The sequence below is a fragment of the Anopheles aquasalis genome, chromosome 2, assembly GCF_943734665.1.
Source record: "Anopheles aquasalis chromosome 2, idAnoAquaMG_Q_19, whole genome shotgun sequence".
Classification (NCBI taxonomy): Eukaryota; Metazoa; Arthropoda; class Insecta; order Diptera; family Culicidae; genus Anopheles; species Anopheles aquasalis.
The window spans coordinates 3,660,001-3,675,000 of record NC_064877.1 but is presented as its reverse complement, the minus strand read 5'-3'; the positions used below and the strand labels follow the sequence as shown (position 1 = coordinate 3,675,000).

General features: G+C 45.9%; 8 protein-coding genes across 9 annotated transcripts in view; 4 read left to right on the top strand and 4 right to left on the bottom strand.

The window, feature by feature from the left end:
- Positions 1-66, bottom strand: part of LOC126571918 (cilium assembly protein DZIP1L) — a 2,601-nt gene extending 2,535 nt beyond the window's left edge. Inside the window, exon 1 of the mRNA XM_050230817.1 lies at positions 1-66. This exon is cut by the window's left edge and continues 37 nt beyond it. Within this exon, the coding sequence (XP_050086774.1) occupies positions 1-66 (66 nt within the window).
- A 56-nt stretch (positions 67-122) lies between these two features.
- LOC126581358 (DNA replication complex GINS protein SLD5) lies at positions 123-1,205 on the bottom strand. The gene is made up of 2 exons (XM_050244948.1): positions 1,002-1,205; positions 123-939 (listed from the first exon to the last, which is right to left on the bottom strand). Exons 1-2 carry the CDS (start codon positions 1,119-1,121, stop codon positions 364-366), a joined length of 696 nt encoding a protein of 231 aa, XP_050100905.1. The 5' UTR covers positions 1,122-1,205; the 3' UTR covers positions 123-363.
- A 50-nt stretch (positions 1,206-1,255) lies between these two features.
- On the top strand, positions 1,256-2,144 carry LOC126581360 (uncharacterized). Its single transcript, XM_050244950.1, has 3 exons — positions 1,256-1,485; positions 1,560-1,698; positions 1,767-2,144. The coding sequence occupies exons 1-3, from the start codon at positions 1,369-1,371 to the stop codon at positions 2,078-2,080; spliced, it is 570 nt and encodes a 189-aa protein (XP_050100907.1). The 5' UTR covers positions 1,256-1,368; the 3' UTR covers positions 2,081-2,144.
- Positions 2,145-2,242: 98 nt separating this feature from the next.
- Positions 2,243-7,155, top strand: LOC126581344 (uncharacterized). Of its 2 annotated transcripts, XM_050244926.1 has the most exons (7): positions 2,243-2,744; positions 2,808-4,391; positions 4,472-5,640; positions 5,712-5,957; positions 6,038-6,091; positions 6,377-6,428; positions 6,681-7,155. In XM_050244926.1, exons 1-7 carry the CDS (start codon positions 2,336-2,338, stop codon positions 6,998-7,000), a joined length of 3,834 nt encoding a protein of 1,277 aa, XP_050100883.1. In that variant the 5' UTR covers positions 2,243-2,335; the 3' UTR covers positions 7,001-7,155. The 2 variants fall into 2 exon arrangements, with proteins under 2 accessions (XP_050100883.1, XP_050100884.1); XM_050244927.1 differs by lacking the exon at positions 6,377-6,428 and having other exon boundaries at positions 6,681-6,850.
- Positions 7,156-8,647, bottom strand: LOC126571917 (putative gustatory receptor 28b). Its single transcript, XM_050230816.1, has 6 exons — positions 8,588-8,647; positions 7,856-8,032; positions 7,640-7,789; positions 7,505-7,573; positions 7,351-7,440; positions 7,156-7,283 (listed from the first exon to the last, which is right to left on the bottom strand). The coding sequence occupies exons 1-6, from the start codon at positions 8,645-8,647 to the stop codon at positions 7,221-7,223; spliced, it is 609 nt and encodes a 202-aa protein (XP_050086773.1). The 3' UTR covers positions 7,156-7,220.
- A 1,154-nt stretch (positions 8,648-9,801) lies between these two features.
- Positions 9,802-11,199, bottom strand: LOC126571916 (uncharacterized). The gene is made up of 4 exons (XM_050230815.1): positions 11,007-11,199; positions 10,378-10,745; positions 9,935-10,093; positions 9,802-9,861 (listed from the first exon to the last, which is right to left on the bottom strand). The coding sequence occupies exons 1-4, from the start codon at positions 11,197-11,199 to the stop codon at positions 9,802-9,804; spliced, it is 780 nt and encodes a 259-aa protein (XP_050086772.1).
- A 286-nt stretch (positions 11,200-11,485) lies between these two features.
- LOC126571910 (uncharacterized) lies at positions 11,486-12,799 on the top strand. The gene is made up of 4 exons (XM_050230808.1): positions 11,486-12,244; positions 12,309-12,518; positions 12,584-12,673; positions 12,740-12,799. The coding sequence occupies exons 1-4, from the start codon at positions 11,486-11,488 to the stop codon at positions 12,797-12,799; spliced, it is 1,119 nt and encodes a 372-aa protein (XP_050086765.1).
- A 612-nt stretch (positions 12,800-13,411) lies between these two features.
- On the top strand, positions 13,412-14,280 carry LOC126571909 (uncharacterized). Its single transcript, XM_050230807.1, has 4 exons — positions 13,412-13,693; positions 13,769-13,990; positions 14,054-14,143; positions 14,215-14,280. The coding sequence occupies exons 1-4, from the start codon at positions 13,412-13,414 to the stop codon at positions 14,278-14,280; spliced, it is 660 nt and encodes a 219-aa protein (XP_050086764.1).
- Positions 14,281-15,000: the final 720 nt, after the last annotated feature.

Genomic DNA, 15,000 nt, shown 5'->3' with positions numbered 1-15,000 from the left:
TTCGCGAATCGTAAAGCCAGCCTCTCGGGCAATTTTCGGAAAATTGTGATGCCATTTACTGGACATCGTTAAGCAAGTGAGCATGGGTACGAGTGAGAACCAAGAACCGAGCAGAATTGTTTGATAACGCGTATCACTTTCCTCGTACTTTATTATCGATCCATCGCGGCACTGCTACTGAGAACGACGTTCACTTTATTATCGTATCCGTTTGCTCCTTGTGCAAGGTTAAAGCGGTTCTTTATGTCCTGGCTACACAGTAACCATGGCAACACCCAAAGGAAATACAAAACAATAATGTTTCCACCGCAACGGGCAGGCTTGTTCGAGGGTACGTCGCATATTTCAAACTTTGACGGATTTTCAAATGAGCTCCAAGAATTCTTCAATTATCAACGGTTCTATATCACGATAACGAAACAAGTGTACTGATCCAGCCTTGATGTTGATGGAATGCTCACCTCCACCGAGCGAATACTCGCCTAGATCCTTCCGGGCCCGGGCAAAGACGTGCGCATCTACGTTGGGAACCACGCGACGGATTCTCTCGTCGTCCTGATGGTTTTGCGGCATATGGCGTACGACGAGCTGGAAGAAATGGTTCTCGACACTCTCATGATAGTCCGTGGCAAACTTGCGCTCAGCGTCCGAAAGCCGCTTTGATCTGCTCGGCCGGACAGCATCAGCGTCGAGAATGTGTGCGGCATATGTTTCGATCTTTTGCAGTCGACATCGCAGATAGGAGGCCACGATATATCGTATTCGATCAACTTCCATACGGTGCACGATATACAGCAGATCATTCTTATTGGCGCCAGCCAAATTTTCTTCCATGTGTACCAACTGAAGCATCACCATTTCCACTAGCGCCTCCTCGTAAGGTAGCACGTCGGGAGCAAACTTTTCATTGATCCACGCACGCTGCAGCGATTCCAGCACCTGTTGGGGCAAGGATAAGTGATGAGCACAAGCCAATCGTAAAGGGCCTTCCGTTTGCTTACCTCGCGTGAGGACATTTGTATTTCATCGTCGTCGCTATCTTGTTCTGACACGTTCTGAGGCAGGTCGGAGTGAGTGGCTTCCTGTGGCTCGTTTTCTGTATCGAAATCGACACTATCCATTTGTGCAGCAACTATTTTTCAATTCAATTCACAATTTCACGAGATGCGCGCGGTTTCCCTAATCAAAACACGCCGCTCCGTGCCTGAGGGTCTTCGCCGGTGAAACGTCAAACGAGGACGTTTTGTTGGCAACAAACCACTCGTCACCGCAAGTTGATGAAGTCGAAAGGAATTTAATTTCCTCTTCTCGGTGGAATTGTGCTGGTTTCGTTTGGTTTTGGACAATCGGCTTCATCAAACGAGGACAATGGCGCAGGGTAGTGTGCAAGCTGATTTCCGGATCGTGGTGGAAAATGTGATGAATCGCTGGACTGCCTTGCGGATGGCCGTGGAGCACGGCATGGGTGGCCCTTTGGGATTGAACGTGAGCAATTGACCGGTTTGCCGGGATAGAATCACTTTTAGCCAGCACGTTCTAACCGTACTTCTCTGTTTCAGACTGCAATTGAGCTCATCGACTATGTTACATCGTTCTGCACGGACAACAAAAACATCGATTCGATTGATGTACGAGAATTGCTCGAGGAAATCATGGATCAAGAGTATGAGACGATCTGTGAGGATGATTCAATTCAAGGTAGGTATCGGGGGAAAGGTAATCGTGCACGAAGCGGTGGTAAATTTTAACGTGTGGTCCTTTCACAGAAATCAGCGTGCTGCTGATGAAATATCTGAATCTGCTGAAACAAGGCAAAACGGAGGAAGTGATGGCCGAGTTGAGGCTGATGAAGCCGTGCGAAATGTGGATCGTAAGTGGAGCTAAAATCAAATATCAACGCATGGATGATAGTAGCAGCGAGAGCGATGATCTAGCGGATGATCACGAGGAGATGGAGGTCGACACGACTTCCGGGAGCGTGGATGTGGTCAGTCCTAGCACCGAGGGATCTAGCACAAAGTTCACAGAAGAGGACATCGATCCTGGGTGGACGCAGGTACGCGGTAGACGACGTCGTTGAGGTTGAGAATTGTTTAACAAAATAAGCATGGAGCTCTGTAAATAAATGAAAAATTTCACGACCACGTGAAAATTATACAACGATATTGTCCCTCGATGACACTTGGTATGTTGCGCGGGTCACCCTGTGGCTCGCAGTTTATTTTCTAGATTTCAGGCAGAGTTTTTCGTTTTTGGAAAAAAAGGATGATTTTGCATGTACCGGATGTGGATTGCAATAGGAATTGTAGTGCACGATAAACAGTGACCAGTAATCATGTCCTGGCCAAACAGCTGGCCCCCGGCGCAACATCAACAGCAGCAGCAAGGGTTTGTTCCAGCGTATCCGCCACCGAACCAAGCTGCTGTAGCACCAGCAGTAGGTGCTACAATTCCGCCTGCTGACTACGGGGGGATTAGCCCCTACAATCAATGGCAATGGCAGCAGTATCAGCAGCAGTATGCCCAGTGGCACGCACAGTATGGAGAACAGTATGCCAGACAAACGGGGCAGCCGCTTCCTCCCGTGGTCGCTCCTTTGCCACAGGCAACACCCGCAGTACCTTCGAACGCGTTCCCAGCAATGCCTGCCGTGGTGCCAGTGGTATCCCCTTTTCCCCCCATGAACATCGTTGCGCCTCCACCACCGTCGGAACCGCACCCGGATGAGCTGAAGGCCAACAAGGGTAAGGAGGGTCATGCGCGTTTCCCTTGATCCCCTTGATCATTTCCATACGTCATTTTTTCAGATCAACAAAAACCTCCTCCACCGGAAGAGATGAGCCCCGAGGAGATTGCCTTCGATCTACAATTCAAGAACTGGGAGCAGGAGTTTGAGGTATGGAAGCGGAACAACAGTAACCACCCGGACAAGGCTGCGTACAGGGAGTACGAGCAAAAGTGCATGGAATGTCGCCGGAAGTTACTAGCGCGCCGTGAGCAGCTCAGACGTGATAGAATCGAGAAAAAACGATTGCTTACGAACAACGTAGTGGCTAAACCTCCTCAGCCGCCGCCACCACCACCACCTCCACCGGAACCGGAAGATAGTAACAGGACATCGTCAAAGCCGGAGAACGCTGCTGCTCCGTTTGAAAGTGTCTTCAATCACGTCACATCATCGGGCGGTGCTAAAAGTGCCGGCATTCCTGGGTTGGATTTGATCGACGAGCACACTCCACCACAGCCCAAGAAGCCAAAGTTGGAGCCCGACCATGAGGTGGTGGAAACAATCGATCTTGTAGCAAGCGAACAGCCAGAGACCCGGAATGGAATGAGCCATAATTCGAATTCCGAGAGCAATGCCAATACGATCAGTTCCTTGCTGAATGATCCGAAGGTAAATGCACTTTTGCAGCTGGTTGGTAATACTATGGCAGCAAATAGTAACAGTGCAGGAGAAAATGGTGCAGCAGCCAATCCTTTGATTGCTGCCTTAGCTCAGCTGACAAAGCAACCACTGAATGTTTCGGCCGCAGGTGGTGCTTTCACGAAAAGCCCTACGAGCGGACCGTCGCGAAGCGATACAAATACGTCCGATGTAGAAAATAGTCAATTTGCGAATGGCAATAACCAGATGCCATCAAATAGTCAAAGTGCTGGTAGGGCCATGCCGGACAATAGAGAGGGGCTTCCGGATTTCAATCCTTATGTCCCGCCACCTATGATCGATGTCTCGCAACCGCCGCCATTTATGCGTGGAAATCAGAAACCGGCGGCGAAACAGCAGCCTCAACGTGGTAATCGCTGGAATCGGAGTCATTCGGATAGCACCAAACCGTTAGAGAGAGGTGATGGGCCACCGTTGTCAAAAATAGGCCGCTTCGATAAGCCTCCACCAGCGTTTGGAATGTCACAAAACTATCGCATCGATCCGGACCTTGGACGGCCGGTGGCCGTCCCGAAACCTGGCTGGATGACCGAGGACGAGTATCAGGAGATCTACGAGCGTTACGAGGATATCCAGAGTTTCGAAGAGCGCAAGAATAAAATGGAATTGGCCATTCAGGTGCTGCGGCAAAATAAAATTCGAGCTGGAAAGCTAGCGGCCCCCGATAGGCCGTCAGGCTCAGGGCATGCAGTGCACGGTGGAATTCCACGGCCAATAATGCTGGAGAACATTAAACGCGAATCGCCTGACGAGTACTTCCAACCGAAGCAAGTATTTGATTACAGCAACTGTCGAACTCCGATCCAAGCTAACCACGAGGCGCCTAGCGGTCGGGTGATCGATTATGGTCACCAAGGCCCTGCCGGTTCTTCCTATCGTTCGCCAAATAACCGGCAAAGTGTACAATCGAGGTTACGTAATGTGAACCATAATGTTCGGGGAGGTATGTTTTCTCAGGGACACCGATATGAGGTGATCGGTGCTAGCGATATAATAATATATTTTTTTGTTTCTTATTCGCAGCGGTTGAAAGCGACTTTGTTGCCAATACTAGGCGATTCGACTACAATCATTCAAGCGTAACAAGTGCGCCGCCGGTCCCAAACAGCAATAATACATCACAGTGGCCAATTGCAAATCAGAATGCTCAAGGGCTCGATGGTTCTGTTTCCAGCCTTCAGCGCTTAGCAGAAATGCATCTGAATCCAAATCCCGAGGAAAGCAACCCGCACTATCCGTGCAAGTTCATCCTGATGAACGATAATCGGCCCAAACATCTCAGGACCAAGCGGGGCAAGCGCCCATCATCGATTAGAAAGCAAAAGCTGAGGCAACTCAAAGAACAACAGGAGAAACAACAACAACAGCTGCAGCAGCAATCGCCGCAGCAGCAACAGCAGGGACATGATGCGAATGAAAACAACATTAGCGCACCAAAGCAGGAACCAGCTGTTGAACTGGGTTTAGAAGAACTGAGTTCTGATAATGACATTGATGATGAGGGTACAGATTGGGTCCCTGACAGCAATGATGAGGCAGCGTCTGGTGGTGTGCAACAGCATGAATCAGAACAGCAACCGCTGCCACAGCAGCAACAGCAACAACCGCAGCAACAGCAGCAGCCGGAGCAACAGCAACAACCGCAGCAACCGCAGCAACAAAAGGAGCAACAGGAGGAACTACAACATCAGCTGAAACTGCAAAGAAATGAACAGCAAAACGAAAGCTCAAAGGTTGCAGTGTTTTCCCGATTTTCACAGCAATATTCCGCTCCACGGATGATGGATATCGAGGATTTGCTGTTACCACCGGGAAGGCTAACGCGCGCACCTCGCATCTGCATGCTTATCCGAGGATTACCAGGCAGCGGCAAATCGCATCTTGCACGATTGATAAAAAACAAAGAGCAAATCTTTGGTCCCTCGCCTCGTGTGCTTAGTTTGGATGATTACTTTCTGGTAGATAAAGAGGTGGAAGAGAAGGATCCTGTCAGTGGGAAGATGGCAAAGGTTTCACGGCAGGTGTACGAGTTCGACGGCGAAATGGAAGAGATTTACGTACAGCATTTGATAAAAGCGTTCAAACGGACCATCTCGGAGCGACTGTTCAACTTTGTAATTGTCGATTGTTGCAATCATCAGTTGAGTTACTATCTGGAATTTCATAACTACGCTAGAAGTAATGGATTTAAGGTAAGTGGATCGAACGAAACAAACGGTTCTTTTTACCAAATAATGGCCTTGTGATCGTTTATTTGACACAGGTCTACACGTGCACCATGCAGACAGATGTAGACGTCTGTGCCAAGCAGAATATTCACGGTCGAACGGAAGCAGAGATTCAAGCGTATGCCGATAACTGGGCCATGGCTCCTGATGAGCATATGCAGATCAACTTCAACGCACTCCTTGAACCGGAGCAAACGGATTCGAACGCCAACGTAACCGACATGGACATTGCAGGCGACGATGAATCCATCCCGGATCAGGATATACACCAATCGGAACATGTACGGCTTTGGCAAGGGTATCGAGGGATCCGTTTGTGTGGCAGGGTACTACAATTGCAGTTCTTTTTACTCTATTTTAGGCTAATAACTCGCAGGACGACAGCAACGAAGACGCTGCAGAGGGTCGGGCAGAGGTGAGAATTTGAGTTTATTTTTTATTCGCATTTCTAGAACTGCATCGGACGCCTGGATGCAGGATTATTTTGTTGTTCGTGTAAATTACACAAAGTAGAACATTAGAGTCGCGAGGGTATGCGAGAGCTGTGGTGCCAAGGAGGGGCCACCGTTTGAAATGCTTTGAAAACCGTACCGAGAATCGATGGCAATTGTACGACAGTGCAAGCTTCGTATTCGTAATGCCATTTTCCTAGTTGACTATTCACTAAATAACCACCACCATATATTGTGTGCATATATAGTGTGATTTGTTCGCGAGTAAATGGGACAACGACACCAGTGAGCAGAATTTAGGTTGGTATTATTTATTTCCCTCTATATTCATACCCAAAAGTCACTTAGCGAATGTTGAACTTCTATTTTTATACTCTAAAGTCGAATCGGATTGATTTCCGGAACCGGAATGATGAAGAATGTTTTAATCCTGTTTTAATGTTTTCGATTTTACAAAAAAAAAGACAATTGCATGATTGGGATACAGCCCAACGTGTCGGTGATTCTCTTTCTAACGTTTGATTTTTCGTGTATGTTCTCCATTCTAATCAGCTCGACTCGATGGTACCAGTAGACCCCTAAAGAGACCACCAACACTGGATGACTATCTGCGCCTGGACGATGAGGATGACGAGGAGGACGATCATAACAACGCTGGCGATCTCGAGACTGAGGGCCGTGAACCGCAGAAGAAGAAGAAGAAACGCGTACGCTGGGCCGATGCAGAGGAACGGAAAGCTCAACGCCGGATGCGTCAGATGGGCTTTGTAGTCGGTGTAACGGACTGGTCGCGAATGCTGGACCCAACCGAGGGTAGCAGTGCGCTGACACAGACGAAATACATCGAGCGTGTGAAGAAAGATGGAATGTAAGTTATTGATAGCGAACTAGCCGCAAGAGCGGAGCATAATATATGTTTGCGCTTTGGTGTACAGTTTTGTCCTAAGAGTATAAGTATAATTTTAGCTGCCAATTACGGCATCAGATTACTAATATACATGCATGTAGAGTTTGCTACGAATTATCATTTGTGCTATTGATGGTATTAGAGCATCCGAAAGCCTGCCTTGTGTAACATTTACAGTGATTTGATTAGTTCTCGGCCAGCTGGAATTGTACCAGCATTATAAGGTAGCTAGTGTTGGTTGCAATCATCTGAAAGAAAGACCTCTCTGGTGTGATTGTCGATCGATGAACGTTCAATCGTCAGTTCTGCACTTACCGCAAACATCAAGGTGAAATCAATATTGTATAGACCTAGGTTGTTGATCTTGAAGTCCTGGTGTAACAATTCGATGCTAAATAGCTCTATCTGGAATCACCGAAAAGCCCATCATTAATTTGAATATCCAACGAGGTGATTGACCGTAACGTACGCTTCGTTCCACACTGGATCCGATGTCGGTTTGCAGGAACTCATTCAGAAGTGTTCCTGTTTTCTCGGCCTGCAACAAATTTCAAGTCTACGTCAGCTTGGTACTTAAGAATCAAATCTTAACGGATGAACGAACCTGCTCGGTAACGTCGGCACAAGCCGCTACGATGTAGTAAAATTGAATGGCCTCAAAAAGCGCAAACAGTAAGCAGCTGAAATACTTTGATAATATGATTTCTTCCCCATTCCTCAGATCTTGAACGAAGGAGGTGTACGTATAGAAAACCTGAAAGTATACATCAGTTCGGATAGGGATCATATAAGTCGGAATAAGTAGAAATTGAACTTTTACCTCAGAGATGATGATAGTAAAATGGAAAAGTATGGAACACACTATTGGTATGCCAACCATTTTAATGACGCTCTTGAGTGTTAGAGTAATAAGTTCATGTTGATGGAATATTTCTTGCCAATTTCTGATTAGATACGCTTGTGGTGTGATTACGGTACTGTTGAGGATCATACGTTTCTGTAATGCATGGTTCATCAATCGGTAAAGATGAGCACATGCGTTAACAACCATCACGATCAGACTTAGGAGGATCGAACCCTGCCAAACGCTAAAAATGTTCAGCAACCAGCACAAGAAGGCCAGTACATTGATTTGTAAAAAGTATACCCCGAAGTACATCGAGAAAAGTAATGTAACAGTCATATCAGCGAGCACTAGCTTAACGAACGTTCTACGCGAGTATTTTCGTCTACTTATCGATTGTAGATCTTCGGGAAGTGATTGAAAAATATGAACGATACAATTGATCGCACGTAGTAGAGGTTCTCGATGCACGAATAATGCAATGTACGCGGAGAGATTGATGAATAAGTTAAGAAAACACTGGAAGCATACGATATAGTACACCAGCGATAATTTGGGGAACGGAATGTGGTCTATGATAAAAAAGTACATGAGCGAGTAGAATACTGTTAAAGCCACTGCTACTAAGGGGCACCATATTTTGAGACGATTATCGATGGAAAATGTTGGTATTCGAGAGCTGTTAAAGCAGAACGGCACGAATCCTACCGCTTGAGCGGCATGGAGGGCGTAAGCGAACAGTAGTTTAGCTGCGAAATCGTACGACATGGCTTACGAATGAGCTACCAATGCGAACTGAGCGTTATGTTCGTTTGTTGTGTGTCATTTGGACCCACGTGTCCTTCAATTGCATAAAATATGAAAATCGGAAGCGTACCTGATGTTGACTTACCTCGGATATTATAATAATAAACTCGTACAATATTGTAAGCGCCAGTGGGACGTTATAGAATTGGATGAAACTTTGAATGGTCTCACTTAGTGCGTTGTGATGTGACTGGAGAGCGTGGAGCTGACACCTGATGTGGTTAAGTATTAATTGCTTTTCTTTCGTAGCACTGTACCAGAAGCTTGCACTTTCGTCCATTTGCAGCATGTTAACCACAATTAGGCGCACACGGTCGTTGATAAGGCGATAAAGAAAGGAAATCCATAGCAGTGCGCCAGTTAGCAGGTTCGTCATGACCGTCAACTGCATAACAGCGATTGTGTTGAGCCACCATGCGAGTAGCAATTCAAAATTTGATATCCCGGAAATCCAAAACCCGTACCACGCAAGACACAATACGCAATCAACGACAATCAACTTCACCAGAAGTCTCTGGCCAACCGTCCTTGCTGCGCTGTTGCTAGTGAGCGTACTGAAAGTAAGCTGAAGCAAGGTTTCCGTGCTCTCGAGGAGTCTATTAAGTGCCAATAGGAGTATGGAAGGATCAGAAAGGACTTGCACAAACATGATGATTGTAATTATATAATTCAGCGTAAATTGTGTCGCGACGAGATAATAGCTTGTACCTAACACCGGAAAGCCAACGTCGCTTAATAGCTTTTGAAATCCCCAGCCATAGACGATGGTAAGGAATACTGCTACTAAACGTCCATACCAGTCCCGCACTCTGGATCGTCTAAACTGTCGACCCGTGGATGAAAATGGTAGTAGTCCGTAGAGTTGGGCGAACCACTTGAACAGCACAAATACGACGAACGTCGAAGGGAGATCCTTCAGCCTCATGCCTGCGATCGCCCGTCGGCAAATGCTAACGAAATGGATCTGAAGAGGTCAAAAACCATCCGTCGACTGTTCCGGTTCGTAGGTTAAAACAGCGAACGCCATCATCAAGTTCATCCGCAAGTAGGTGTCATAGAAGCTTCCATATTTGATAAGCCATCGTGTCATATCGTGAAGTTGATGTCGATGCGCTCTAATCTTTCAACTGGAACTGTATTAACACGATTAGGTAGGATGTAGTGGTCGTTGCCAGCTTGAAGGGGAGAATTGAAGGGTATATGTTGAAATCGAGGTGAAAGTATATGTCGGGTAAAGATGCATCTTACCGAATACAGAAACTCTAGATCAAGTTCGAATAAACCGGCCACACGAAGCTTGGATTTAGTGTTCATTAATGCCAGACTGAAGCGCTCGATGCTCTGCTCGGTGCGTCGATCGATTGAAGCATTTATGAAGGCATTCAATATGGCTCCTGCTCGGCGAGACTACATTTGGAGTGTATGTCGGAGATCAGTTTAATTAATGGTTCCCATCGTCGTTCCCGGTGCATTACTAACCTGCACCGTGAAGGTAGCAGAGGCAGAAGTGAGCAAAACACACTGACAAACCTCGAAGGTTATGTAAAGCACGGAATTAATTAACCGAGGAATTCTCATTGAATGTGTCATACCTTGAGCTACCGATACATAGATTAAGAAAACCTGAAGCTGAACATGATAGAACAGTTGAATTCTTGGTGGAAACCATCATTCGATGCACGAGCGCTCACCCGAGATACTATTACGACGAATTGGTTCAGGGCGATGAGCAGAATTGGCATTTGTAGGATTTGGAAAACCTGGTGAACGAGATCCGTTAAACTTTGATGCAGCACCAGAAGATCGTCTAGTCTATCACTAACGTCGCAACATATCTGCTGCCGTAGCACCCTGCGTTTTTCCCAGAACGAGCAATCGGTTTCAAATGGTACCAGCTGATAAATTGCGGTTTCTAGTTGCGCATTGATAGCACCGTAACATCGTGCAACGAAAAGCAGTAGCAATAGAACGAGATTTGAGATTTGTGCCCCCACAAGCACGAAGCAGATGTTCATCGCACGATTGTATTGTAAGGTTGGTTCAGTGCTTAGCATGTTAACTTTGAGATAAACGAGACTCAATAAAATATCGATGCAAAGAATTTTAAGGACAACCGGAAGGAATGTCCTGTTCATAGTTTTCTCACTGCACGCTTGAGTGGTTTGTTGCAAGATGTGTAACAAGCGATTGACGCAAGAGAGAAGCCTTGAATGATTGTAGAAGATCTGGTAAAAGTAGGACGTTATTGTGCAGCAGCGCAGCCAGCACTCTACGTACACGAGCTGCCGTACCAAGAGAAAATTCACAGCAGAAACACTACCAAGAACGATGTAAAAACTGAACAGGACCAGTATGCCCGTCAGGTTACCGATAGCAAAGGACCAATAGCGTTTAAGTGTACTAGTACGGAACCTGAGCCCCTCATGGCGATCGAAGACGTACGGGTTTATTCCTAAGATTGAATTGAAGTAGTATAGAAAGGAGAGAAACAGACGCTCCGGACTTGGGCCCATGATGGGAGTAACTATGAAGGTTCGTACAACTACGCCTTTTACAGGGGCCATTGTAGTGACTGCACTCTGGAAATGAGGAGGATTGGCATAATGGTTAGATAAAATATTCACCCATCGTGTGCTTAGTTATGCATAGGTCATCGTACGATGTTGCTCATAAATGCTTGATGGTTAACCGACACGTCGAAACTGCAGGCAATACACATTTGTTGCGCACTACCCTCAGGTAGACGTTATCGTTTGCCGGTCACCTGGTCGCCTTTCGAGGATGTCCTCGCGACAAGCGATGTCCGTAGCGGAAAAGTGTTACTTCAAAATACTGATGGGTTGTGGTCTGCTCCCGTTTCGCTTACACACGCCGACGGCACGATTCGTCGAAAGTAAGCGACACTACTGGTTCAGCATAGCTTGTGCCGTTCTGTTTAGCATTATTGTTCCATTCTTCTACTGGGCGGCAATCAACAGCGTCACGCATCCGCAAACGCCCATCAACAGTATGATGATCGTACTGCAGTTTCTGTTCATGTACATCGTGATCATGCTGACCCGCATCGAAGCGATACTACACCACAGACAGTTGCGCGAGTTGCTCAATGCTTTACTGGAATTACGAGCGAAGGTTTCACGGATGTCCAGAAAAGGACAGATTGCTTTGCGAGGCGCGTCGGTGAAACTGTGGTTAAAGCTCGTCCTGGTGGATGTGGGATTAATGATGGTCTCTGCAGCCTTTTTCAATGATTTTAACGATGATGGATTCCAATGGTGGTACATGATCGCTGGTTGCATAAATTTGGGCCTGATGAGCATAATGAATATGACCATCAACCTTCTGCTGGTTGCGCTGTACAGTGGGGAGCAAATTTACGAAACCATCAACAGAAACTCCGACGATAGGCAAGGGCACAGAGATAAAATGGGGGTTGAGGCGTATCAATGGTATCTCGTGCACACTGCGACCGCTAGTGTGGTCGAACGGATCGTGAAAAACGTGAACAAACCCCTCTTTGTGCTGAATATTTTTTACTTTTTCATCATCGTTTTTTCGGTGCGTATGCCGGTACTGGCGAATGTGTTACAAAAACTAATGTCTGTTGGTAAAACGCCGACAGATCTTTTATTTATTTACCAGCATCGTTCAGGATATGCGAACGGGCTCAGAGTTTAACATGGTCAATCCGATAGCATTCTTTCTCAGTGAGGCATTCCAGGTATACTACATTGTGAGTGCGTCATCCGCGTATTCGGAGCGAGCTCGTCAAATTGTGCCCATTCTTGGCACCTACAACGTGGGGTTGATAGAAACAACCGACGAACATACGGTATGCCAGGGAAGCACGGGGATAACATTATACAGAGGTTTAAAGATGGTGCCGCTTTCTTGCAGACTGAGCTTCTCATCATTGACTATCTCAGTCGCGATTATAGTATTAGCGTTGCCGGCATGTATACAGTGGACTACACGATGCTGTTCTCTGTAAGTAGAAGAATAGTTTGGCGCAGTAATCCAAAACTCACTGGAATACCAATTCATTTTTTACAGATTGTCTCCAGCACGACAAGCTTCATGATCATATTAGTGCAGTCCTATCTGCAAGAATGAAGAAGTGTCCGTCACATCAATGATGTATCTCACACTCAGAATTCCTTATTCATAACCTTTCTGCTGTGTACACTCACGGTGGCGATGTGAAGTTAGTAGTCCACGATGACACCACGATGGTGGCAGTACTTTGCGGTGGAAGGAATATATTTTAAACTCATCGCTTGGCTAGGTATTTTACCCTTGCAGTTCGATCGGAGGACACGCCAGTTTTCGCGTGGAAATAAACCGTTTATCTATAGCATCGGAATGACCGTATCCTTTGCCTTCATCATACCCGCAATGAGCACCTTTCTATTCTATAACACCTACCAAGCGGACCAGCCAATTCAAACACTCCTGATGGTAGTGCAGTATAGTATCGTGTACGTTTTCATAATATCCGCTAAGAGTTTGCTGATATGTAAGAGCGAAAGTCTGTGCGTTCTACTGAATGAAATACTTGATCTGATGAAGGCGTTAGAGAGAATGGCGCAACATTTGACTCCGGATTGGAAATATTCCGCTCTTGTCTTTGTCAAGTTGATCGTGGTGGACGCTTTTCTCGTGACGGTAACGTTGTTCACTTGCAATGATTTCCCGGAAGCGAAAGTCATCGTCAAGGCGGGCAACATGGCGTATTTCAGTTTGATGTACATAATCACGCTGATTAGCGACGTGTTTGTGATAGGCTTACTAATGTGTTACTCGGTGGTAGGTGCGATAAATCGAATTCTAAAGTTTTTGACAAATTACGGTCCTAAAGATGGGCCCGTTGTAAACGTGAATGCTGCCCTGTTACATTTGTACATGCTTCATTGCCAAGCAGCACGAATAGCTAAGCAATTTTCGGTCATAATGGACCTGATAGTGCTACAACTATGCGCTTGGTACTTTTTCATGGTTGTGTACACGGTAAGCCAATTACCGGCCCTGCGAACAGCGTAAGCTAACAGATTAATCTACAGAGCTTCCGTTTCCGTTCCGTAGATTTATTACGTTTACGTTGTGTTGCTGGATAAATTAAATAACGGATTCATTTTCTACGACGCACGGGAATACCTGAATCCACTGGTATACATGTCTATTCAATGTAGTCAGCTCTACTTTCTGATTATTATTCCGACTATCTGCTCGGAGCGGGTGAAGAAAGTGTTGCCACTGTTGAAGCGCATTACTAAGCATCATTCGGAACATCATGTGGATCGACTGGTAGCTGTCCTGTACCTATATGTATTATAATACCAGCAAACTATAGATTAACCATGTTTTCAGATAGAGATTCTCACAATTGATCATCTGGAAAGAGACTTTGTTATTACCAATAACGATCTGTACAGTATCAATCGGGGCCTGCTGTACGGAGTGAGTATTGGTAGGGATCTTTCGATGATCAGCGGTAATAACACGGTTTCAATGCACTCTACCTCTTCCAGATGATTACTACAATAGGTAGCTACGTGATTCTTTTGGTTCAGTTCCACGTGCAACGGGGAGGATGAAGCGATCTTCTCCTTCGTCCTGTCACACAATTGTTGGTTCAGATGGCAGTTCTGATGGTCGATTCGATGAATAAATGATACTTGCAAGCATCACCTTAATGGAATAGCGTTTCATTATGAACTAGCACTAATCAGAAGCGTTTGCGTTCATCGCCCAGAACGCCATTACATCATGAGCATCGTTAGGTTGCGGGGAGGATTAGAACGCTTCATGTTGAAGGTTCTCGAGATCTGTGCTTTGCTTCCCCTTAAATTTGATCAGGAAAGCCGACGGTTTGTCAGAACTCGCCGTGATGTACTGTACTGCGTAGTATTATTAGTTTTGTTTGTGATTTGGGCTCCGTTTGTATTTAATCGCGTTTATGAGGAACTTTTTAGTGAATTCGGGAAGCTGATCACTGCATTAATTGGTTTGCAATTCGCATTTGTGTATGTGTTCTTGATAATTGTGCAACTTACCTTACTGCGCAATGGAGAAACGATAAAGGATATATTAAATGAAATGTTTATCATTCGAGAGATTATGCAAGTGCAATATGATTTTAACAAGGCCAACGTATTGTACACGAAACAGTTACTTTTCAAGGTGGTGGTCGTAGACTTTGGGTTTCTGATCATGTCATTGGTGGTGTTTTTCTCATTCCGGGACGACGCTATATCGTTGATGCAACTGTTAACGTCTTCGCTATTTTATTTTACACGCTACTTCATAACATTGGT